Source organism: Cavia porcellus, unplaced genomic scaffold (assembly GCF_034190915.1).
Source record: "Cavia porcellus strain 051 isolate PalLab524CR breed Dunkin Hartley unplaced genomic scaffold, mCavPor4.1 scaffold_10, whole genome shotgun sequence".
Classification (NCBI taxonomy): Eukaryota; Metazoa; Chordata; class Mammalia; order Rodentia; family Caviidae; genus Cavia; species Cavia porcellus.
In genome coordinates, this window is record NW_026947493.1 from 86,752,215 (window position 1) to 86,777,231 (window position 25,017).

General features: G+C 45.7%; 1 protein-coding gene and 1 long non-coding RNA gene across 3 annotated transcripts in view; both read left to right on the plus strand.

Annotated features, from left to right (window-relative positions):
- The window catches only part of Oxr1 (oxidation resistance 1), a 300,752-nt gene that overhangs the window by 41,741 nt on the left and 233,994 nt on the right, over positions 1-25,017 (plus strand). For both annotated transcript variants that reach the window (XM_005008217.4, XM_023561659.2), the window contains one exon: positions 12,404-12,540. In XM_005008217.4, the coding sequence (XP_005008274.2) occupies positions 12,518-12,540 (23 nt within the window). In that variant the 5' untranslated portion in view covers positions 12,404-12,517. The remainder of the gene's footprint in view (positions 1-12,403; positions 12,541-25,017) is intronic.
- Positions 20,422-25,017, plus strand: part of LOC134477953 (uncharacterized) — a 38,140-nt gene continuing 33,544 nt past the window's right edge. Inside the window, exon 1 of the long non-coding RNA XR_010050291.1 lies at positions 20,422-20,718. This is a non-coding gene — a long non-coding RNA (uncharacterized LOC134477953). The remainder of the gene's footprint in view (positions 20,719-25,017) is intronic.

Here is a 25,017-nt window from a genome sequence, read left to right on the forward strand (position 1 = left end):
GTCTCTTGGGATGTCTGTGACTACCTTGGTTTAGTGACCTTGTAGAATTTCTTTAGTATGATGCTGTAAACCTCCACGAACCATGGACAGCTCCTGTACACCAATCTCAAGAAGTAGAGGCAGGTTTCCCCTCCGGAGAGCTATGGCTGCCTTCCTGGGGGGTCTACTCAGGACTCCAGATGCGATACACACAAACAGACCCGGAACGAGCTTCTGGGGTCCTTTGAAGTGTTGCAGTGCCCGAAAGTCAGGATGCAGCCGGCACCAAGGACAGAGGTGTCTGGGTGTTCCCTGAAGCCTGAGACGGCCCTGAGATGGCCGAAAGGCCCTTTTGAGTTCTGGAAAATGTGTGATGGGCTGGTGTTTATGGGTTAGCTTCTCTTTGTTTTGCAGTAAAGGGGAAGATTGTGTGTTTATTGTTTGCTTGTAAGGCCCAACCACCGTCCCAGCATTTTCACCTGTTACCCTGACAGGGCCACAGCCCTGCCGTGGCTGCTGGGCAGGGCGTGGGGAAAAGGCAAGCTTGTGTTTTAGTGGTCACATTAGTGACCTGCCACCCCAAGTCACCAGGAGTGTGTGTGACTCTTGTGTGACTCCACTGGAGAGAGGGAAGTATGTATTCCTTTCAGCTGCTGAATGCCTTTTCACTTTTGATGCTACTTTGAAAAATCTGTAAAAATCCGTAAATATTTGAGGAAAAATGTAAATTTTTCTCTTTTCTGTTTTCTGCCTAAGAATCACCTTATGATTTTGCCTGATCACATGTACAGTCACCCCCATTGCTCAGCCCCTTACCTGGTTTTTATTCATAGCATTTGTGATTCCATGACTTTGTATTTCTGTTCACTACTGAGTGTTGCCTTTTTGCTGCACTGGGACACAAGTCACATGGTGACAACAGCTTTGTCCTTGTTTCCTGCTGTATTCCTGGCACACAGGATAACTGTCACACAAGTGGCACCTGAATATATGTTGAATGGATGGATGGATGGATGGATGAATGAGTGTAAAATCACCAAGGAAACCCAAGGAACCAACCACTGAAGATTTATCCTACCTGCAGCAATGTTAGAATCTCTAACTTTTCTCTGAAAGCATCTGTATTATTCAGCATTTGCTGATATTTGCAAAGCGTTTACAGCAAATCTTACTATAATCTCAAAAATACATTAGGCAGCCTTGCATTATTCAGAATGCCAAAGTCAGCAAATACAAGCCTGTGTGTGAAGATCTGATGTGATAAGCCCAAGCTTAGCTGTCTCGCCGGACCCAGGAGCATTGAAAATATTTCAATTGCTGCTACTGAAAGCTCTCTCTTACATATTCTATAAAAATGGGGAATGTGTTCGATACTTCTCTGTGTCATTTCTGGGTGATTTCTTTTGCACCCATCACCTTTGGTAAAGATTCACATCTTAGGTGTGAGGCTACAGTTCTACAGAGAAACTCTAAACAGAGAATGACAAATGCCCCAGAGATGTCAAAGTTCAGGTTAGTGAGACTGACTGAGACTGAGGAAGACCCAGAAAACAGTGCCTCCTTCAGGGAGCTCCCACATGGCCTCCCTCCTCCAAGTACTGGCCTACGTGGCACTGTGGACCACACGGATAGGCAGCTAAGTGTACCGCATGCACACCAGGGCCCACAGATCAGGGAAGCCCGCCCAGCTCTCTAGAGGGCCTTGGGTCTGGTCAGGGAAGTGGGTGCCGGAGCAGGGTGCTCTGCCCCTTTCCAGCCCTGCCACTGGAGGGAGCATGCTGCCATAGCTCTGCATCTTCCAGGGCCTTGCTCTTGGGAACTGGAGTCCAGGAGTCTGTCAGACCCCTTTACTGCCCAGGGATGAGTGAGGAATGACAGATGCTCTGACCTCCTTGAGAAATGCGTAGCAAGTGGCAGATGCTCCTAATTGGTGACCTGCAGGCCACATCGGCTGCTGCAGACCTCTTGCTTTCTGCAAAGCTCCTACTCTCTCCAGGACAGACAATATCTCCTTGTTCTCCTCCCACTTCTTTAGTTGTTTCTGTCTCTGAATCTTCTGTTGGATTGTCTCTGTCCTAATCATTGATGCCCCATGGTTCTGGTTGCAGTCCTGTCCTAAATCACAAATTGTGTCCATGACTTCAACCCATCATATTATCACAGCCAAACTCAAAGCTCCAGACTGAACATGTAACCTGTTATGGCTTGTGTTCAGACCACCCCCACCTCAAGCCTATGCAATCTTGGGTATGCCTGAATCCAGCATTCATGACTGTTTCATTGTCTACCACTAGGACTGGCAGTGTGAGTGCTGCACCCGCCCAGGGACAGAGCTGACACACAGCGTAAGGGCAGGAAGAAGATGTATCTTTTCTTTTTTGCTTTCTGCGGGGGAAGTGAATAGCAACCCTGCCACATCACCCCATCTTGGAGCCAGCTGAGTATAGACTGAAACTTCCAAAGTTGTAAGAAATAAACCTTTCCTTCCCTAATTTTGGGTATCAGGTATTTTGTCTCAACAAGAGAAAAGTAACTATACATAACCAGAGCTGCAGACCTGCCTGACCCTTGCCCTCTGGACCACTTCATCATGTCATGGACCCCTGTGACTCAGAGCAGCAAAACCTTAATCTGTTTCATGTTAAACATTACATTGCTTTGTGCAAGGAGGTAGATCTTTTGTGACAGGGAAGGGGACAAGAGATGCAGGGTGGGGAGAGTGAGGGAAAGGAAGAAGAGTAAAAGAATTATGATGTGTTACGTATGTGTGTGCTGGCTCCTCACAGTGAATAAATCACTGATGTGCTGCAAACATGTACTAATATGTATTGATACTTGTTCTCAACTCTCAAGACTAATAGTTTTTGTGGACCCAGAAGGGATGGGACATTTCTGGAATGTGAGGATTGATGGGCATCCGGGTTGCACTGCCGAGGGCTGGGAATCTGTCCTCAGGAAGTACACCATCTGCTGTCCCCAGCCATGTACTCTTGGTATCCTCTTGTCCCAAGCTCATTCTGGACACTGAAATGCTTAAGTTCTGAAAATTTAGATTCAATTGTGCCTAAGTATTTTTTTCACTTGAGACAGAGATTTAAAACAATTTCAATCTGCTGCTCTGTGTCTCTGTGTTTCCGATGCGATTGCTTTTGGCAGTCCTCATGGGAGGGTACATGGGACTGAATCCTCAGTGACTCATCAGGGCTCTGCAAACCTCAGCCTGTTCCCATGGACCATACTTCCTAAAAGCCTTGTTTATGTCATGCCACAATTGAGCACAGTAACCTACACCTGAAAAATGTGTTTTGCACCAAGAATCCACTGTAAAGTTTGATCACTGCCCAAGCTCTGTGCGATGCCGTCGGTAGAAGGGGAACAGACCTACTGAACAGTAGTAACCCAACCAGCCAGGAGAGGGAAGGTGCGCCTTGCTGAAGAGCAAACAGGGTACCGTTCAGATGCAGCTGTTCAAGGTTTTCTAAGTGCCGAACTGGCCTTCATAAATGCTGGGCTTTAATTAAATTAACCCACAGTGTGGTTAGGTGGTGTGAGCCCAGTCCAAGGCCAGTGTGATAATGCACAGATGCAGATGTATGACCTGTGTCTGGCTCAGGGGGCTCTGGGACAGAGCTCCTGGAGTGACCACATGATGAGAATGGGAAATTGTCCAGAGAGCCTTAAATGTAAAACCTTTTCCCAATGAGGGCGTCTTCCCATTGAGATCCTTACATGTGGTTTGAATGCTTTGAAAGTAGGACCAAAAAGCTGGTTAAGACTAAAAATCATAGTCTTAAAATACAAAACAGTGACTTCAAAATACTGGAGAAACAGGGCCTGGCAAGTCTTCAGTAAGTGATCAGGAAAAACATTCTGTAAGTCAGAGAAGTTCAGACACACAGGTGGAAACATGAGTGTTGCCTGCCGAGTGCCTTGGATGGAACTCAGGAAGTAGGAGCCTCGGGGAGCTCGGGGACTGCCTGTCTCAGCAGCCTGCCATGCAGGGCAGGGGCTGGGCAGCGAGTGGCAGAAGGGAGCCTGGCAGAAGGCACTGGAGTCACAGCCCAGGCCCCCAGGTGACAGACAGGAAGGCCTGGTTGGGAAGGTGGGGCAGGACACAGAGTGACCTTGGTAGAGGTTTCCCAGGAAGCAGGAAGGGAAGTTTTTGGCCTTAGGTGAGGTGGGGAGAGGGGGTGAGACACAGGCCATGGGGGAAGCAGGAGCCAGGGTGGACACGGCAAGCCCACGGCCGGAGTGAGGCTCAGACACAAGTGGAAAAGCTGTCTTTGTAGTTTGCAGAAAATTGGGACAATATCAGATGTACCAATTACTTTGAAGCAAATAACCCTGAAGCGAAGTTCTTTGATGTGATAATTTATTTTAAAGTGATCCTAAGGCCATAACTGATTATTTCGCTCGCTGTGGTGAATACCGTCTGTACTTGGAGCTGTTTCCGCACTGTGCTCAGGATAATCACACAGGTAACCAAGTCTCTGTAAATGCTCCGGACCAATTACTGCCATGCTCGATTGAATGCCGATACTGCCCATGAAATGACTTTAATAGCAGTGGCAGGACAGCTGCCTCGCAGGCAAAGACACTGGGCCTGGCATTAGCTCGGCTCAAGGCTGCCATCTGTGCGCGCCCCGCCACCTGCCTGGGATCTCATCTCCTGCCAAGGCCGCTTCCGAGGGTGGGGCTCAGCAGGCGGTAAAGCAGCTGGCAATGCTTGGGCACGGGTGTGGGTCGTGGCAGTCTGACCCACCTTAATGACATTTTCCCATCATGCTAGGGAGTTTCCAAGTGACTGCAGAAATCGCTAGAATGTCCAGATTGCTTGACCACACTTTGCAACAGAAAAACAGATACAAATTCACCTGTGTCCTCCTGGGCTGCACTCCCAGCAGTGCAGGGCTGCACAGGGAATGTCTTCTCCTTTGGAGTCTTCACTACTCATATTTCATAATTGAAGTAAGATTTAGACAAAGGTAAACATCGGAGAGCAGGGGCAGAGGAGGGGAAGGAGAAGGAAGAAAGGGAGGTCCCCTTGTGGGTGACCCTCAGCGTCAGCTCACTGCGGACCATGGCAGGAGCCAGCCCTGACCTGCCGGCCAAAGCAGAGCAGTTGACTTCACCAGAGGACTTTTCTGCTCGTCCACCCTCGTCGCCATGGTCACCGCCATCCTCCGGTTGCTGTGTTTTGAGCTCTTCCTGTGTGGCCACCAACATCAAGCCCTTTCATCATTGAAAACTGGATCACTACCATGTCTTCTAAGTCCTGCTAAGAGTCCTGCTTCAAGAGTTCAGAAGCAAGCAAAGGGATGCCTTTCACTGTCGCTCAGCCGGACGCTGGTGTCCACCCAGCCCCACGGTTCCTCTGTGATGATGAGATCCTTTCAGGTGGCCTGAGGCCGGAGAACACCTCTGGGGTGCTTATGTTGTTTATACTCAAACTCCAGCCATCCGACTCTCCTCCATGTAACTTTTTAAGTTCACTGTTTTACTGTTTTACGTCTGGAGTGCACACAACCCACACTGATGCGGGAGCAGCCTGCGTCGGCCAGTGCTCATGGAACTGTATGATTTTCATGATGACAAAAGCATCTGCACACTTAGGGGATAAGTTGTGGAAATGCCTTTGCTCAAATAAAATCCAGTGTGGTTCTTTTTTGTAAGATTCGTTTTATGTCTTGTACTCTGAGTAAATACTTTGAAGCTAACGATACACAATGTATTAACTATTGCTGTTCTTTTGTTAGGAAAGTATGGTTTATGTTTTCATAAAGTAAAGTAAAAAATCACTTTACCAAGATTCTTTATACAAACTAACTGAAACTCAACGAACATATTAAATACTGTTCCTTTCAGCTGCATTTGAAACCTAAAGTCTTACTCATGAGTAAAACGATTAAAATAATTGCTTTGGGAAAGTGTCTTCCTGACACACAGTTTGAGTAAATGTAAATGGAGGTCTTACCTTAAATTTACATGTATTTTCCTTACCATCTCACTAAGAGAGGACATCGTGTCTGTGGTTGTGCCCACAATCCTGGAGCTCACAGGACATCACAGAGACTCCATTATTTTGAAATTTCCTTTCTTTTGTGGCAGAGGGGCAGATGGTGGTTCTAGTAATTAGAATTTTGGCTAAAAGCTATAAAATCACACTCTAGTGTGGAGCTGTCAGAGATTTCTATAAGGATTGTGACTCACTGAAATGAATATAAAATTTAAATTTGCCTGAAGAGCCTAAAGATGCTTTCTGTGGAAAGACTACATGGATAAGCAATGAATCCCTTGAGTGTCACTTAGGGAATGACAAGCCCACTACTGAGGCCTTTGAAAAATATCCCACAATAAAAATAGAAATATGACAGGTGCTTTTGTGTTTCAGCTCAGTAACTCTGAGTGCTTGGTGGGTGCATGACACACTGTACTGTTCCCACAGAAGTAAACCAGGTAGTTTACAATTTGTAAATAAAGTTGCTATGACTCCAACATGAATGTCAAAGCAATTATTGTAATTATAGTGGTCATTATGGGTTTGTTTTTTGCATTCAAACATTTACTTTTCATAATTTTCTAGTTTTAAAATCAAGAAAATGCAAGTCTCTAGTGTTTGTTTTATTTTATAACTGTAAAGATAAAACGCACTTAACAGATTCCGAGTGGTAGTTATTGCAGGTAAAGGCCGTTAAGAGATGGTTCACTTTTAAACATGATTTCCTGCATCTTAGGGAATTATCTTGTAGTTTCAGGACTGAAGACAATATCTTGCCAAAGAAAAATTATCTCAGACAGGGAAGGAAGGCTATACACAGTGCTCTTTGTAATAGAGGAGAGAGACTGAACTCTGAAGCTCAATCCTACTAAAAGAAAAGGCACGTGGGTCTGTGAGCCTTGGGTTGAGCTCTAAGAAAAGCACTAGAGAATGTGTTGTGGAGGGCAGGCCGCCGTGGAGAGGCCATGGGGCTGCTGGTGGGCGTCAGATCAATGTGGGCTCCTCCCTCCCACAAAGCCTGGGAGGGAGGGCTGCTGCTTCCCTTGATGGTTACATTTCTGAGGGAAGGCTCCAGGGGATCTTTGAGAAACATGCCTGGGTTAGGAGACTATAAAGAGGCTTGATAGAGTTACATCTCAAGGAGGCAGGCAAGGAGTTTGCAGTTTCAAGTTTCTGGAAGAAAATGCCCTATGAAAAGAGAAGTCCAAGGTTAGAGCCTGAGGAGTCGGTTAAGTTCAGTCAAGCTAGGCGCAGTGTTAAAGATGTCTCCGTTGACCTTTCACTCGCAGTAAGGTGCACCATACCCACTGGTGATGTTTGACTATTTTAGACCCACAGAAGCACGAGGTTCATATGGCTCCATCTAAGATCCTGGAATCTAACTCCTTAATGTGTTATTTCTGCATTCTGCAGGAGAAAACAAATCTGGAATTGCAATCTTTAATCTTACACTTGCTTCTTCCTAAAAAGAACTTATGGAGGATTTTATATGTCTTTAAATAAACAGTGCATATTTGTAAGTATATGTTTGCATATGTACGTGTGTTTATAAAAACAGGTTAAAAGCACTTGGAGGAAGGGGAGGGGAGTTCGGAAGGATGCGTTAGCTTTTTCTCACTGACGAAATTCCTGAGAAAATTTTAAAGGAGGAAAGGTTTATTTTGGCTCAGTTTCAGTGCATGGCCAGCCGGCCCCATTGTGTTAGAGCTGGGAGAGGCAGAAACATCTTGGGAGAAGGGCGTAGGGGAGGACGGCTCAGCTCACGGTGGCCAGAAGGCAGGAGCACGGCAGAGCCAGAGAGGAAGGGGCCAGAGACCAGACGCAGTCCCCAAGGTCCCATGACTGACTCCATCAGCTGGGCACCACCTCCCATCTCACCTTCCAGGAGTGCCATCAAGGTAGGCTCTCATCTGTGGATTAACCAGCAGATAAAGTTCAAATCCTCATGATCCATTTGCTACCAAAACATTCCATCACCAACTAAGGCTTCAACAGTGTGCTTGGTGGGAAAGCATTGTGGATCCGATACATAGTATGCTGCCCCAGACCCCTAAAGGTTTATTATGTTCGTTTTACAATGCAGAATATACTCGGCCGTCTCCAGAATCCCCAAAGTCCCAGCAGTCTCAGCACCGCTCAGTAGTATAAATCCAGTCTCCTCTGAGACTCGAGGCAAACTCTTAGTGGTGAGCTCCTTTAGAATTAATATCAGGTTACATATTTACAGTTAATAGTCCCATTTCAGTGGCAAGAAATGGCACATAGAAAGAAAGGATGAAATCAGAACAAGACTAAAATCCAGCAGAGGAAACTCCGACTCCTGCCCCACCTGGGGCAGCCCTGCCCATGTGGTCTTGCTGCCTGTCACCCGCTGGCCCGTCTTGCTCCAGTGCAGCTGGCCTTTGTGGCTTTCCTTGGCAGACATCCATGTTCCCTGCAGGTTTCACTTGCCAAGGTCGCCATCACAGCTTTGCCTCACGCTCACTTCATGCATTGCTCTCTCAGGGCTCCTTGTGGGGTAATGACCCTGTTACACTTTGCCTGGCCCTTTTCAGCCCTTTCTTTGAATCCTCCATAACTTGCATTCTGCATTCCTGTAACACCAGCATCAAGTGGACAATGCCAAGGACTGCCCAGCTTGAGCAGCAGGCAGGCTTGCTTTCACTGTGGCTACAGAGGCCGCTGTGTTCCCTGATGACTGCATATAAGGAAATGAATCTTGTGGAACAGCCTCCTAGGTGACCCGTGGGAGCAGGGAGGCCCTCCCCCTCTTCTCAAAGCAAATATTTTCAAAAGAATTCACACTGCATACCCTTACACCTGACAGGGTCTGGGTCTGGCTGACTCCTGAGGTGCCCCCTAGGCGTCTTCCCATTGAGCAAGCGCAAAATAATGGGCTTGCTGTTAACAGCTTCTCTCTTCAGCCATACTGGCTGACCCCAACTTGAAATGAGTTTCTGTTCTGACCAGACTGCCAGTTTTTCAAATCTTGCCACTCTACTTCTTTGGTTTTCAATTCTCTCTGTAAATCTGGTTCAAGCAGCCAGCAATATTGATGCCACAGCCTGAATGCGGTGCTGTCTTGACATTTTCTTCACCGAATCAACTTGTTGGCCACCTTAAAATTCACTCTTACACAGAGTCTTAGGTCACATACAAGAAGAAGACAGGTTTTTTTTTTGTTTTGTTTTGTTTTTTTGCCAGAACGTAACGTGAACAGCTCCATGTGGAACTTCCTGACCTTTACTGTCCTTTTTACTGACCTTTACTGTCCCCTTTCTGTTAGCATTATTGTCAGGTGTGATCACAATGACTCCATTCCTGGTACCGATTTTCTGATGGGTCTGGGTCCACTGTGGAAACCCCTGCACATGATTTAAAGAAAGAAAGCTTTGTCTTGGCTCATGACTTGAGGAGGTCCAGTCCATGGTCAGCAGCTCTGCTGCTGTAGGTCTGTGGTGAGGCAGAGACGTCACAGTGGCAGGACATGGTGAAGCAAAGCTGCTCAGCTCATGGTGGCCGGAAGGAGGGACTGGAGAAAAGAGCCTGAGAGAAAGGCACCAGGGCCCTCTGGGGTCCCCAAGGTCATGCCTGCTCCATCCATGCCCTTCACCGCAGCCCTCCCTCCTGTTTCCACCACCGCCCGGGAGTGCTGTTAAACGCTGATCTCCAGCAAGCCATAGATGAAGTCTGAGCCCCGGGGTTCTGTGGCTTCTCTAGGACCCCTCTGAGCACTGTGCATTGCTGCTCAAACCTCGATACATGAGTCTTTGGGGGACTCTTCATAGGTAAACATAACAAGAGTTCGGGGATTTAGCTCAGTGGGGTAAACTGCTGCCTGGCAAGTGTGAGCTTGTGAATTTGATCCCTGGTACCAAAAATATTAAATAACAATAGATCTTGTGCACTTATTGAGAAATATCACAAATATCACAGTGTCTGAAGTTGAAGCACAGACACAAGTGTGAAATGTTGTGTGATACCCTTAGTGTGAAAGTAAGAGAGAAACTGAGTTTTTACTGCTGTTGAAACCTAACACAATGTTTTCCTTTGTGTGCTGATGATGACGACATTTCTGTGCTGGTAAATATCCCAGCAAACCCAACACCTGGTTTCCCAGGCCTGTGACCTACTTATTTTTCATCTTCTCCAATGGTGTCTCCCAGTGCAAACTGTTGGCAAAACTCCAAAGTATAGCTCAATAGAAGAAATTGGATTAGGTATTAAAATAATGCCAGGTAGATACCTAGCTTTCTAAAGATGGAACTAAGTATGTCTAGAAGGATGAGCTGCATCAGACGAATGTCCACACATATTTTTCTTGGTAACTGAGGCTGGACAAGAGTCAGGCAGCACGGACTGTGAGAAGTGGACGAGAGCTGTTGCTGGCCGATTTGGAGTGTGGCATTCCTGTGTCCTGAGCGATGTAGGTTTATGTGTGTTCACACTCAGCCATGGGCAGAACACAACTGGAGGCCTCTTCTGGGCTGTCTACAGAGGACTGGGGTGTGTGGCTTCAGAGTGCTTACTTGGCAGAATCGCCCTGCCAGTCAGCATCTATCAAACCAGAATGTGCTAAATTGCCGTTCTCTCTCCGCGAGCTCCTCACAGCCCTGGGCATACACGCAGCTTTCGTCCTGTTGTTTATGTGTAAATAGGATGGCCTCCGTGTCAGACATGGTTTGGCTTATTTCAGTAGTGGACACTGAACTTAGGGCCTTTGCACTGAGCTGAATCCCTGGCCTTTTTAAAAATTTTATTTTTGTAACAGGGTCTAACTCACTCAATAAAATTCCCAGGCTAAATTTAAACTTTCCATCCCCCCACTTCAGCCTTGCAGAGTGGTGGGGTTAAAGGTGTGTGTTGTCCTGCCTGGCCTGGACAGTGATCTATTTGTATTCAAATAATTTATTATTAACCTTTTTATCCTTAGTATATAGTTTCAGCCTGGTAAATAATCAGGCGTGGTATATTTTCTTGATCTATCATGATTTAAGAAAGCGAAAGTGGTAGATCACGTGCTTGCGGGTAGAGTGCTCACCCAGCAATGGGCTGATTTCACCCTTCCCTCCCGTTCGCCATTTTACAGTCATGGCCTGAGCTTCAGGCATGGCGGCCGATGGTGACAGATTTCTTCCAGTGTCCCTGCAGCTCCCCTCGGCTGACAGACACCTTGCCCTGCAGTTACGATGTGGATGCTTGGAATAATTCCCAAATTCATCATTCTGTGAGTAAGAGTGGTGAAGTAACCAAGTTCTGGTCAGGAAGATGTAAGCAGAACCTGTTAGCAAGCATCTTACATTTCCTCTTCCTTCTTCATGCTGGGTGGAATACAGTCACAGTGGCTGGAGCTCGGCAGCCTTGGGGACCATGAAGAGGAAGCCCATGTCAAGAGTGGCCAAAAGAAAGAGCTTTGGCTCATGGTCCTGCAGTTGCCACATCCTCTGTGGGCTCTGGAGGGTGATTTCTGTAAGGGACAAGTAAATAGTCTTTCCTAAGAAACTTTGATTTGGGGTTTTTGGGAAACTTGTGACTAAGCTCCATGCTAACAGTTTGGGGTGTGTCTTCCTAGGGCCCTCTTCTGTGTACCCATGCGCCCAGTGTGTGTCTTTGCTACAATACTTGCTTCTGGATGACAAAGGGTCCTTCAAAGGCAGGGTCAGCATGTTATTCAAGTGTCACTCATCTTGGTCCTCAAGCTAGAAATGCACGTGGCATGTGGTGTGATCAGAAATGTGGTTACTGTTTAAAATGCTTACTGCAATAAAGGCACATTCGTAGCCTCCTCAGAACTGCCCTCTCGCTTTGAGCACACTTAGCTAAGCACTCTCCCCGCCTTCTGGAGCAGATCTGGAAGTGCTCTGCCAGGAGAGTCTTTACAATGTGTCTGCTGCTGTGGGTGCCGTCGAAGAGAAAGGCGGGCACTGACACCATCTTGCCATGTGGTCCCCACCCAGACCTGGTCCCGTGTGACTTCAGGCTCTTCCCAAAAGCCAGATGAGCCAGGCGAGCGAATGCTTTAAATCCATTCAGGACATGGAGGCAGCCGTGGCCGGCAGCGGAAGGCGCTCCCGGAGGATGATAGCACAGGAGTGCTGAAGCAGAGACAGCGTTTTGAAGAGGGTTAATGGCAACGTACCTCTACGGCGATAATTTAAAAATTTAAGCTTTATTGTATTTCCCTATCACAGCTTGTCTTATACTCCGGGGAATGAACAGTTTAAAAACCTTCGCATTGGTTTTGAAGTAAGGCATTGAAGTCTTCGTTTAACTTTTTTACTAATTCGTGATGCATCATAGTTTAGGAAAAACAATCACATTTACTCTGGCTTATCTTATACAATAACACAGCTACTGATCTCTTTGAAATAAATCTGTGACGAGTCATTACAGACCAGAGACATCACTGTGTCCCTTTTTGTTTAGATCCTCTCAGACTGCATTGTTCCAGCAGCAAAGCAAAAATTGCCAGTGGTCCTGTGGCCTGGACCTGCGGCTCTCCTGAACTGAAGCCCAGAGGACTCCCCACAGGCTGCTGCCATGTCTGTCTCCAATCTGCCGTGGTGAGTCATCCACCTTCCTGTCCTAAACACAAATAGCCATGTGTCGGAGCTGCGTTCCAGGAGCTGGTGTGCATCAGACCTTGGCCAGGGAGGGACCAGATTGCCGTCTTTTGCATGCAAGGAGTGGAGCTGAGCGTAAGAGTTGGGCACTTAGTGCTGGGCTGTCTGGGCACCTGGGGAGTGCCAGGGCTATCCCCACCTTCCTTTCCAGCAGGCCCATGGGAGCGTGGGCAGGATCCAAACACCTTTGGGTGGCCTTCCTTCTGGCCTGGCCCCTGCTGGGGACTCATGAGCCGTAGGTGTGGCTGTGACAGGGCCAGGACAGTCCTCATCAGGACCTGCAGTCCCCAGGCTGCATCTTTCAACAAATGTAAGCAAACTCAACTGAATAGAACTCAAATACAGGAGAGAAAAGTTGCCTGGTAGACGCCAGCTCTGCCTGTCTCTAAAGAGCAGACGTTCTGAGTAATCTTTGAATTCAGTTCATGTTCAAACGTCATTTGCAGTTTAATCAGAGGAGGGCAAAGATGCTTTCTGGCAGATCATCAGCTCTCCTATGGCACGGAAGAGCGATGCTGGCAGGGATAAATTTGAAGCCATTTTATTGAACTTTGGTTCTTTTTATATAAAGAGGTGTATCAGTGATGTGCACACAAATTCACAGTATTCAACGCATGAGTGGAAGAAAAATCTGGTAATCTTTTCCCTCCCATGAGTGCCTTTCGTGTGGGGCTGGAAATAGAGATAGCATCAGATTAAAGGGTCACTTGCTCTCTCAGCCAAGCTCCAAACTGTGCTTTTACTTAGGCAAGCAGTTTCCTTGGAGCAGACACGTGCTAAGATCACCTAGAGCAGTGTTTCTGAGGACCTGGAGCTCAGGGACACTCACTTCATCTTTGGGAGCTTGACCTTGATATTATTAAAATAAAATTAGCACTAAATAATTTTTAAAATTTATTTTCTGTGGAATATTTAAACCTTCTCACATCCCTAGGAGATGGTGATATGTTTAAAGGAATCATACCCTTGGCAAATGTTTGTAGAAGAGAAATCCTATAAAAATAGCATGCTGAAAAAGAGGAGGAAAGGGGGAAGGAAAGGGAAGAGAGGAGGAGGGGAGGGAGAGGAGAAGGGGCAAGCAGAGAGGACCCTGTTCCTCTCGGGACGTCAGTGTGGCATGGTTCACTGTTCAGTTCCAGCCAACCCCAGGTCCTGCCTCCTGCCTTGCCTCCTGTTAAAGGCTGCCCTGATGTGATGTGACTTGGCCTAGGGACATCTAAATGCAAAGAGAGAGTGTGGCACTGACAGTTGGCATGTGTTCTGTCCGTGCGTGCTGTAGAGACAAGTGACAAAAGGTGAAACTGGAGATCGGCGGTAGCCGCATTATCTTCCTAGGTGCAAACTTCAAGTTGTGGGGCTCTTGTGGGGATCGCATGTCTAAAATCAAGAATTCCCCACACCCCAGGTTCATTCAGATAGTGCAGACACCGAGCTGGAGGATGCTCACATGTCTGCACAGGCAGCGCCCTTCCTGCCTGATACCCACGGTGTCCCCAGGGACTTCCCAGCTGGGGGGTTCCTGGCTGGCCTCTCAGGTGCCACGTCCTACCCTGTGCCCATGGTTGGGTGGCTCTGGTATTTCTGTTCTCACTGGGAATCGGCATGGAGTAGGAACACAGAGTGAATTTGAGATGTCCAGGTGGGTCGCGATTCGTGTCTTTACAGTGGTTAGATATCATTCACGTTGTTCCCATGATCCCTGCCACTCTTTCCAGTTTCCCGAAGTCCTGGCTGTGGGAATCCTCCACAGAGGTACAGCAACCTAATGGAGCTTCGGTGGCCCGTGGTCTGGCTCTGGTTTTAAATCCTGAAAATGCTCCTTCTTCAGAAATACGCTGTTTGGGGACCGCTCATGTGGACACCGTTGGTGACTCGGTGTGAGGCTGCGGGCTGTGTGCTGACTCTGTCCCCTGGGCTCACATCGTCCCCAGGGGAGTCCGGTGCCTCTGGTGGGCGTGCAAGACCCTGAGAATGGACACAGCGGGAAACAAGCCTGTGCACAGGAGGCTCTCAGGGCTCTACCTGGGTCAGGAAGTCCCTGTGCCTCAACAGTTCTTATCGAGGGGGTGCTCTGAGCCCCACTTCCGCTGCATGCCTCACCGCCTGGCTGCCTGTGCCTCCCAGCTGTCCTCCGCCTGTGTGTGTATTTGCTGCTCACCCTAAGGGTGCGAGGGACCCAGCTGCTCCCGTGTGGATTCACACTTAACCCTGGGATGCAATGTGTGTGCTGCGAATGGTCCTTGTGTTTAACGTAGGAATAGAGACACTACTGGCTGAGTTCTTACATTCTTTCACACAACTACCCAAGTGATGCCCCTGGCTTTTAAATACCAGCTATAAAAATCATCTTTTTGTATTTTTAAAAACATTTTTCTCTAGAAGTTATGGGTACACCATATATATAGTCTTGACTTTTTCATACAATCTCAAAAGGAAATATACTTCCAAGTTTAAGAAAACTGTCATCTCTAGCAAAAAAGGAGAACAAAACATTAGAAATATGTGGTTTTATTGCATGCAAGCTAAGCAAGTGTCAGGAGTGAGCGTTGCCATGCCATCTGTCTTAGATTCATTCTTTCCAGTGTTGACCACCAGAATCCTCATGCCAGCCCCTTAGGCTGTAGTCCTGTTGCTTCATTTTCATTAGCACCAAGTAGTGGATTTGCCAGACGAATGAAGGCAGCCTGCCCCCTTGGCACCCCTAAGGCACCCGTGAACTCCGTGTGAGCACAGTGCCTCGCTGCAGGCGTCTTGGTTGGAGATGTCTCCACGCCGCTCCTCCCGTGTGGTACTTGGGACTCTTGTGGAAGAGCCTGGAGCTGGGAAGGCTGTGAAATCGCCTGGCTCCTGGAGACATCCACTTCCAAGTGGAGCCCTCTCTGTTCTCTCAGGCCCATCACAGCCCTCGCCGCTGCTTCAGGTTCACTGTGCTTTGGCCAGGATTTAGAGGGAGAACCTAGCAGAGGCCTAACTTCATTTTGCTAAATAAATAAATGAATGAATAAATCAAACAAAACCCCCATCGTTTTGACATAGATTATTTTACGCCATGACACCTGAACTGGTTTCAGTTTGTGCCTCAAAGTATCTTGAAGACTGTCTGGCATGTGCAGGTGGAGGTGCCTCGGCCCCAGTTCGTGTGGAGGAAGGAGTCTGGGGGCGTGAGAGGTGTGGTATCTGTCACACTACAGCCCCAGGCAGCACTGTGAGCTGCGAAGGTGCACATGGCACGGGTTCGGGGAGCAATCACTTTGCATGGCCTGAGTGCTAGCACGGAGCTCGGGAAGAGTCACCGAGCCCTGGTTTAATGAGCAAGTGCTGTAAAAGGTGAGCGCAGAGTGTTTGTGGAAACCAAATGGGTGTTCCCTTTTTTGCCTGGATGGTTTGGGTTTGTTTGTTGTAAATACAAATACATTTCTTTCACTGATTCCTAAATGTAAAGGAAAATGCTTCCTGCAAAGAGGCAAACACTACAAAAATTGCAAAGCAAAAATTGAAAATGACCCACTACTCACAGGAAATGGTTAAAAAAGCTGTTACCTTGTTTTCCATACATACTGTCCACTTTGTACTTTTACCCAAATGGCCTCAAATTGTCATGCTGCTTTGCCATCTTCTTGTTTTCCCTGGACAGCTGCTGTCTGATGTCGCTGAGTAACGTCATCACGCACGTAAACTCGCTTTATTAGGACGGTTACTCGGCATAACTTGGGGAGCTGACTTCTGTGGTTTTCTGATTTTGTTTTATACTTGTGAATTTGCTGCTGTGGGCAGCACTGTTAAGATACTGCCGGCCCAAATGCTGGGCCGCTGGGGCTGCGGCCCGACTGTGTTGCAGCTCTGGATCACAGACCTCAGGCCTTGGGGAGAATCATGTGTTTCTGAGAAGGTGTCTTCCAGACTGATCTCCCTTTCAATTTTAGAGAAAGACCCACCATGGGTCCTGTGCTTTTCACCAGGTTTAATTTCTCCTATGCAGTGAGCAATGTGCGGATAACTGACCCAGAAGAATTTACTCCCAGTTGGCTAACAGAATAAGAAAAGTAAAAAAAATACTGCTATGCATGTCCTCCGATCAAAAATACAATGAGTTCCAAGCTGTGCAAGTTACTGGTGTCCTGGAGGGTTTGTAAGGGAATGATGGTCTTTACTGAATGTGCTTGCAGGGAACAGTGCTGGTACTGAGTGTCGGCAAATTCATTTACTTGCTGTTTATCCAAAAGTGATGTGTTTTAGAATCCCAGGGCTGACAAAAGTGCCAGGTTAGAAATGTCAAAACACTGCCTTTCCAGATGATTTACACTGTGTGCGACATTTATAGCCAAGCTATTTAATGGGGACACGAAGAGGAGCCTTTACCAAACTACCTCTGACCCTGCATTTCCTAGAGAGACTTCTGCAGGGACACTACAGAGCTCATTCTGAGGGGGCAGTGGGGGACCAGGGCTCCCCTCAAAAGCTTCAGTGGCCAGCCTGCTGCGGACGGGTGGTCCTGTAGGTGCAGATGTCCGGGCTGTGGGACAGCACTGGATGTGGACACTTGACTCTTTCTAGAGGGAGCAGAACCCAAAGCGCCAAATGTAAGTAGCAACTGAAAGAGAAGCTTTCAGCCCCAGTTTTACAGTAAAAGAGACAAAGTCAGAATTACCAACTTCTTACAATTATGAACAGGAAGGAAAAGAATGGTGACGAATGAACACAAATCCAGGATTGTCAAATGAAAATCATCAGAGAGCTGCGTGGGCGGGAAGGCGCGTTGTTGGGAGAGGACATGGGCTTCTCTCTGCAGTGTGAGCGTGCCCGGGGCGGACGCTGTGAATTCGAGGCTCTGGGCAGAAAGAGGGTTGGGAACCTAACGTCACAGAACCCTCCTGGGAAGGACGGCTGCAATGGTTCTGGGCTGAAAGACAGGAGGGAGACTGCAGATGAGGAAGCTGAGATCCGGAGAACAGGAGCAAAGAGCCTCAGATAGGAACCAAAGAGCAAAACAGATACAACGACAGCTCAAGAAAAGCGAAAATGTGTCTCCCGAAGTCCGCAAACTTGAAGGGAGAGTGTGACTGTTTGGGTTAAGGTCAGTTTACTGAATTCTGTAGCATTTCAATGTCTTTCCAGTCATAATATGCCTTTCAAATGGAAGTCCCTTCACAATGAAGTGATTAGTACATTTTAGTTTGGGTTTGACATATTAAGTAAATCCATTCTATTTTTAGAACCTTCTACTATTTTTTGATTTTGAATAATATCCTTTAGAAATAGGTTTTTAGAAATTAGACATCACTAGGTATGGTGCCACATGCCTGTAATCTTAGCACTTGGGAGGCTGAGGCAGGAGGGTCATTAGGAGTTCAGTGCCATCCTGAACTACATGATGAGATCCTGTTTCAAACACATTTTAAAAATTAACTATTTACAGGAAACTTCCTGAATGTTTTCTTCTTACATCTACCTCTTTCTCTTTAGAAAATCAAATAATTAGTAAAACATACTCTATTTTTGTTCTTAAAACACGAGTGCCAACAAGACATGAGTGACATTTTTGAAGAGAATTGTTTGGTGAGTTTGGTTGACCCAGAAGACTTCCTTTCTGGGGAGAGAATGAATGTAAGGGGTGCAGGATGGGCCCCTGGAGGACTCGCTGGTCCAGTCTCACTCAAGGTCAAAGCCCACTTGACAACCCCTTCCCATACTCACCTGGCCACAATCCTTAGAAATAGTTACTGATCATCCTACACTCACAACTTCTACTGAGGAGAAATACAAACCCTTGAATGCAGTGCTTTTCAGGGACTGTTACTGGATCATGTATTGCCTTCCTGTTTCTTTGGGGGTTTTTTTGTTTGTTTTGTTTTGTTTTTTTGTTTTTGGTATGGGAGATCAAACTTATGACCTTGTGCTTGCCAGGTAGGCGCTTAAGCCACTGAGCTAAATCTCCAGCTCGTCTTCCTTTTTGAATATCATCCAGGTCAAAAAATACAAGTAAGTGCTTTGGAAAAAGGTTGTGAAAGAGCTGTGGTGAATATTCCCTTGAGCCAGTGATGCCAAGCCATTTAGAGACAAATGCTCAAACTGCACCCCAAAACCCACTTTGTGTGTATTACAAAGTGCCAACATGGTAATTAGACTTAAATATTGATATTTTAGTTTAGAAAAAACAACCCATCCGTGAATATCTTTCATCTTAAAAGAAAATCACAATAACACACATGCAATAGGTTCACCACCACTGCCTTAGGTGGTAGAAGCTTTAACGTAAAACTGGACAGTCTGTTGGCAAGAGTTATTAAACCCTGCCCTGTTAGGACTTGAACAATTTATATAAAAATCAATGAACAGACCATGGGATATTTTTAGTTCATATTGGAAGAGTAATGTATGCTAAGGTATATTATTTTCAACCTCATCAAATAAAACACTGTCTAATCATAAACACAATTTTCCAACAGTGTATGAAATTACCAACTCTTCAGTCATCCTACTTTACATTCTCCATTTTTTTATTTATTGGATTTCCTTTATTTTGTTTTTAACATGGTGAGATTTCAACATGATTTAAAAATTATTCCAATATAGCCAAAAGAAAAAAATTCTTTCTGACAAAACGGTATGTTTGCTGAAAGAATTCATTTCATTAATATAAGCTGGATTTGTGTTCTGCTTTTAAGAATACGGTCATTGCTTGAGTTTTGGGAATAATTTTGGTTGTAAATGAATAGGAATTTTAAAGTAATTCTCACATAACTAGGGAGACAAATTAATATAGTTTAATTGAAGGGAGGGGAGGGCAATGGGCAGAGTCACATGTACAAGTATAAGCTCCCCTAGATAAATATGGTCATTATGTATATCTAAAGTGTACCAATAAACAACAAAAGATTATAGAAGAAAATCTGGAAAAAAACAAAAAGGTTTAAGAAAGAATAGCAAATAGTCGGCCACTTTTGAGCACAGCTGAAAGATCTGCTGTCAATATAGGTGACTAAACTCCCAAGATGAGCATGCAAGTGCACACACACACACACACACACACACCCACGAAGTGGGTTCATGAACAACAATATAGGAATCCAAGCAACCACACTGACAAATTTGAAATTGAATTAATTGAGCTCAGGACCACTCCTATACAGACCCCCTCCCCCTTTTCAGGGTCCAAACAAGTGGCACTGAACTGGAAAGCGCACAGAGTTTTTAAAAGAGAGAAAGTCCTGTTGGAAACAATTTAGCTAGAATCTTACATTAATTTTTGGTTGACACTTTCTTTCCTTGAGCAGGTTAATTCTTCTCCTGTGGGTAACAGCTCATTCTGCTTTTCTCATGGGACTTATACCCTGAGTAATTTTCCATTTTCCTGGGTCAAACACAGGGCACTAGTTAAATGCAAGGCTCAAGATGGTGTCAGTTGTGCCAAGCTATAATACACAGACTGATACTGCCTTACCTTATGTTCCTTAGAAATGTTTTCATAGGTTTACAGTCACCTGTTTCTTTACTCAACACTTAGTTCTGAGTGCCCACAGTTATACCTGAATGAATGAATGAATGAATGAATGAATGAATGAATGAATGAAGTGCCTGCTTCAGGAAGCTTGTGCTGTGGCGAGGAAGACAGCTATAAATAAATACTGGCAGAGCAAAGGGGTGGCCTGTGACGGTGGAGGATGGGACCTCACAGGAAAGGCTCTTCAGAGGAGGCACCCGGACACAGAACGCTAGCGCCCACAGAAACCCATTTCCGCTTCCGGCCAGCGACAGGAAGTGGGAAGCACCGGAAGAGCCCGCCAGGAGGCCACCGCAGTGAGGGCCGCCGGGAAGGTGAGTTAGGGAGCGAGGGTGGCCGACGGCCTCGCAGGCCAGCAGAAGGCCTGGACCACACCCTTACTGTGGTGGACGCTTTGTCCTCATCAGGGTGCAGGAGGAATTTCACATCAAACAAACCGGGGCACGTTCAGTGGGGCCCGAACAGGGTGCTGAGAGCAGGCTTGACCTGTCGGGTTTCCAGATTCTCTAGACCCTCACAGGAGCCTTCAGAGTTTATGAGGATAATTCGTATGGTAGTCTTAATATAATCCCCTGGAAAAGAGCACTAATGAGATGTGATGATGACAGAAAAATGAGGTAAGGCATAACCTTTTTCACCAAGACAATCTCCTTATTGCTATATTTAACAATGTATCAAACCCATTGGAATAGTAGGGATGTAGTATTAATGAGATTTCATCCATAGGTACATTTTTATCTTGCATTAAGAATTTTTATTTGATTCCTGGTGCCAGAAAAAAAAATAATTTTTACAGTAGATGAACGAATGTGAATTGTGAAAATTGAGAATTTATTATCATTGCCCAATTTGCGTCTTATGTATCATTATTATTCACCCATAAACTCTGAAGCTAAACACACAAACTACACTAAACAATGCTTACAGTATACTGGCTGTTAATATGGGGGTGATTTTAGTGAAGAACCAGAGGTAATACATATCCATCAGGGCTGAAATAGACTACATAGTCAATGTTTGTGCTCAGTATCAATTCTTGGAAGAAATTAACCTTTATTGTAAGTTTATAACTTATTTATACTTTCTGTGGTAGTTTTTATGTCCTTACATAGCAAAATAAATGGCTGAAAACAAAATTAATCCCCATCCCTCTCCAATCTCATTGTGTAATTTTCCCTTCAGTTAAGATGTAGAAATTAGTCTGGAATGTTGATATGCTGGAAATTGTTTCAGACTGGCCCCCACCCACAGTACTTATGAGAGATACATGCTCCAGGTTAGAGATGAAACCATTTGTGTGTGTCTGCCTCTTTGGGGGTGGCAGAGCTGGGTATGTCCCTGTAATGGAGTAATTTGACTGTGGACAATGTGATTGCCTACAATGGGGCTCAGTGGTCATGCTGGTACTTGAGGGTCCACTCTCAGTGCTCCTCTCCTAAGACACAGGCCAGTCACTGCTGCTTGAGCCAGCTCAGTGAATTAATCTTATTACCCTGGCCCCTTCCATGGGGTGTCTAGCAAGTTCCACAGAGCGACAGCTCTTTCTTTCCTGGTTCTGCTTTCTACTCATTTTCAACATCTGTACATTTTTTCTCCTCTTTTTGTAATTACATTTTGTAGTGATGATACCTGTAATCCCAGCACTCAGGAGGCTCAAGCTGGAGGATGAGTTTGAGACCAGCCTAGACTACAAAATGAGTTGAAGGCCAGCCTGAACTTCATAGCAAAACCCTGATTTAAAAAAAAAAAAGAAAAAAGAAAAGGAAAAGGAAAAAAATTGTATTTTCCTTACTAAATAGTGTTAGTTTTCCTGCTAGTACTTCAGTCTCATTTTTTATTATAATCAAAATGAGTTAATTGCTCAGTGCTATTTAACTTGTTCATGCTATTTGTAAGTAGTAAGAAGTATCTATTTTTCATAATAACTAAGCTCCAGTCTTTGCGTTTTAATTCCCCAGCATTAAGTGTTTTCACATCCATACTTCCAGAGGTCACATAAATTTTATTTGGCGAGTTGAAACTATTAATTATAAATACGAGGCTGAGCCCGAGTGAAATTTCCCTTTGATCTGGGTCTGTGTAGAGAAAGTCGTGCATGATCTTAGCAACTTCAGTCCCAAGTGCTGGGAGCAGCAGGGCACATGCAGGGCTCCCTGAGGGCAGTGGCTGGCCTCCTGTGAGGCCTGGCTCTGCCTGGGGAACTGCAGTCCCATCCATTCCTGGACTTCAGGGGCGGGGCTGTTCATCTTCTGTGGGGTTTCACCTTCATGCAGGTGAGTGTGGCAGCCTCCTGCTGTGCTTGAAAATTAGTTCCACTCCAACAATTGACAAAATATTAGATCAGCTCAACTACTCTTTGGTTTCAGATCACTCAAAGTGTTTTCATGAGTATGACAAAAGAAATTGAAATTCATAAAAGGTGATGTCCCTGAGTGCATTTTCACTTAGGCATTTTCCCTGAGGATTTTATAGTATTGCAAGATCACTCTCAGACGCATTCATACAGAATCAGGCTCATTGAGATTCTGATGGCTTTTTTTCCATCCATGATAGTGTTTGTAGTGTTTTTCTGGAAAATTAGCTCAATACTTGAAGTGACTGTGAAGATGGTGCTGTGAGGATTTAAAGTGCATCTCTGAGTTTGCTTGCGCACGAAAGCTTACCTTATGTTCTTCATTCCAGGGTCTCATGCTATGGCTAAGAGAAAGCCTCCTGAGAAAGGAAAGATTTTCTTGACATCCCACTAAAATTTTTTTCTGATTGAGATTTTATTTATTCTTATTTTTAGAAGAATGTACTTGCTGTGGGCACTTGGTGCAGGTACCTAAGGTACAAGTCTTTATATCCCCTCCCCCTGCCTTGTCTCCCCCCACTCCTTCCCTTGGTCCTTTTCAGAGTTTAAACATTTGAAGAATAAAGCGGGGATGCTTATTACTTGGCAAATTATAAATGCTCTAAAGCCAGGCATTCCGTGGCAGATGTTGCCAACCCTGTAAGAAGAGGTATGTGAGACTCCCTGGCACAGAACTTGGTGGGGCTTTGCATCCACACAGCTGAACATTTACCAGAACCCTGGGCGGGTACCCTGGAGGCAGTGGGAGAACAGGTCCAGGATTGTGATTCAAAAACAAAGCCCCACATAGGTGAAGTGGTTTGGCTGCCACGAAGCTGTTCCGTCTGTCATGGCTTCCCAGGACTTCTGTGCATCTTTGCCACTGTGGCTCCTTTAGGATGTGATGAAAACTCCTGACATTGAAGACTATGAAGCGACTGTGATCCAATTCTGACCTCTTGGTTTTTAAGCTTTCTTGGAGAAATTTTCTCATACCTAGGTTCTTTATTTCTTTGTCCCTCACTGTATGTTTTGAGCCTTTTCTCTGTACTTTGAGGTACATTTGCCTAAAGCTGTAGAAGTTTTTCTGGAATAAAGCCAGAAGATCCCGGAGGGTGGGAATTCCAGAATCGAGGACTTTGGTGGCAAGGCCTCTCCTTATCTGAGTGAAACATAAAGGTAATATTGGTCTAAGACTGCAAAATGAGAAAAGATAATAAATAGAGGGCTAAGATTGCTTTTACTCTGTGGGTAGTTTGAAATAATGTCCTTTCAGTGTTAAAATAGACATCTTATGAGATATCTTTGTTGTCTTTAACGGGTAGAAGTAGAAATGCTCAGTCTCAAAATGAGTTTCTAATTTCCAGATCTGTAGTTCTGAAAATCAGTGGTCCATGGGACCCAGCAGACTAGTTCAACTAATGAGTCAGACATGTACCCTGTCCTCAGGAACAGAAGCGGTGACCCAGTCTCTTCTCCCTGTGAGTTCTTGGACTTAGGGCCTCCCATGGTGCTTGTCCTCATCCACACCTGCCCTTCCCTGGATACACCTGAGTTCACTGATAGGACTGCTGCTCTTTAGTGTACCAACAGCCACATGTGCTCCGTGTAAGGTGTCACATCTCCCAGTGTTTGCACAGATCATAAGGGCCGTAGTACATACTAATAACATTATAAAGGAAGGAGAAACTAGAGGTTATCTTGAAAATTAGTAGATTGAATAGGACACTAGTTAATTTCAGTACCTAAAGATTTTTTATCAGGATAGAATGTGCCAAAGTGTATTCAGCACCTAACACACATGTGATAATTTATGATAGACATATTTAAGAGGGAGGCACAGTGACCTGTGTTTCCAAAATTTAGATTATAGTACCTTTTCTGATAGTTTTTGCCTTTGTCATTTCTCATTGCTGAGTCAAAATACCTGATGCTCACAACTTAAAAGGGGAAAGGTTTGTTTTAGTTCACACTTTGTAGAGGTTTTATTCCAGTCAGCTGACTCCAGCAGAGGGCGGCACAACAGAGGAGAAACAGTCCATGGCGGTGCAGGCAGGAGCGTTACATACCCTCCAGACCGTGCCCACAGTAACCCTCCTCCCCGCACCTCGCTTCACCTCCCAGCATCACACCCAGCAAGTCAGCGGACTAATCCAGCATCACACAACCATGATCCAGTCACTCATAAAGCCCACCTATGAGCACATCAGGCTTTGGGGGCCATCGAGACATAAACTATAACAGTTGATATTATTTGGTCCATCAGTAAAATCATTTTGCAAGATATACTGTTTTTCCTCTTTTCTTTAAGATTTCTCAACCCATGTCCTTTAATGCTCACCCAAGAACATCATGTCAGGCCTTCCCAGTGCCAGGGCCTGCATAGTTCATCTTTGCTTGCCTGGAATACACAGACAGACATAAACACCAGGTTTGCTGTGACCAAGGGTGGTATGGAGTGTTTAGCATGTGCATGTTTCCAGCTGCCTGTCCTGAGGAGCACAGGATGACTGCCTTCACTTTGTGCATTTTTACTTTTGTCAGAGCATGTGCTCCCCATGATAGCCCACACCGGCATGGAGAC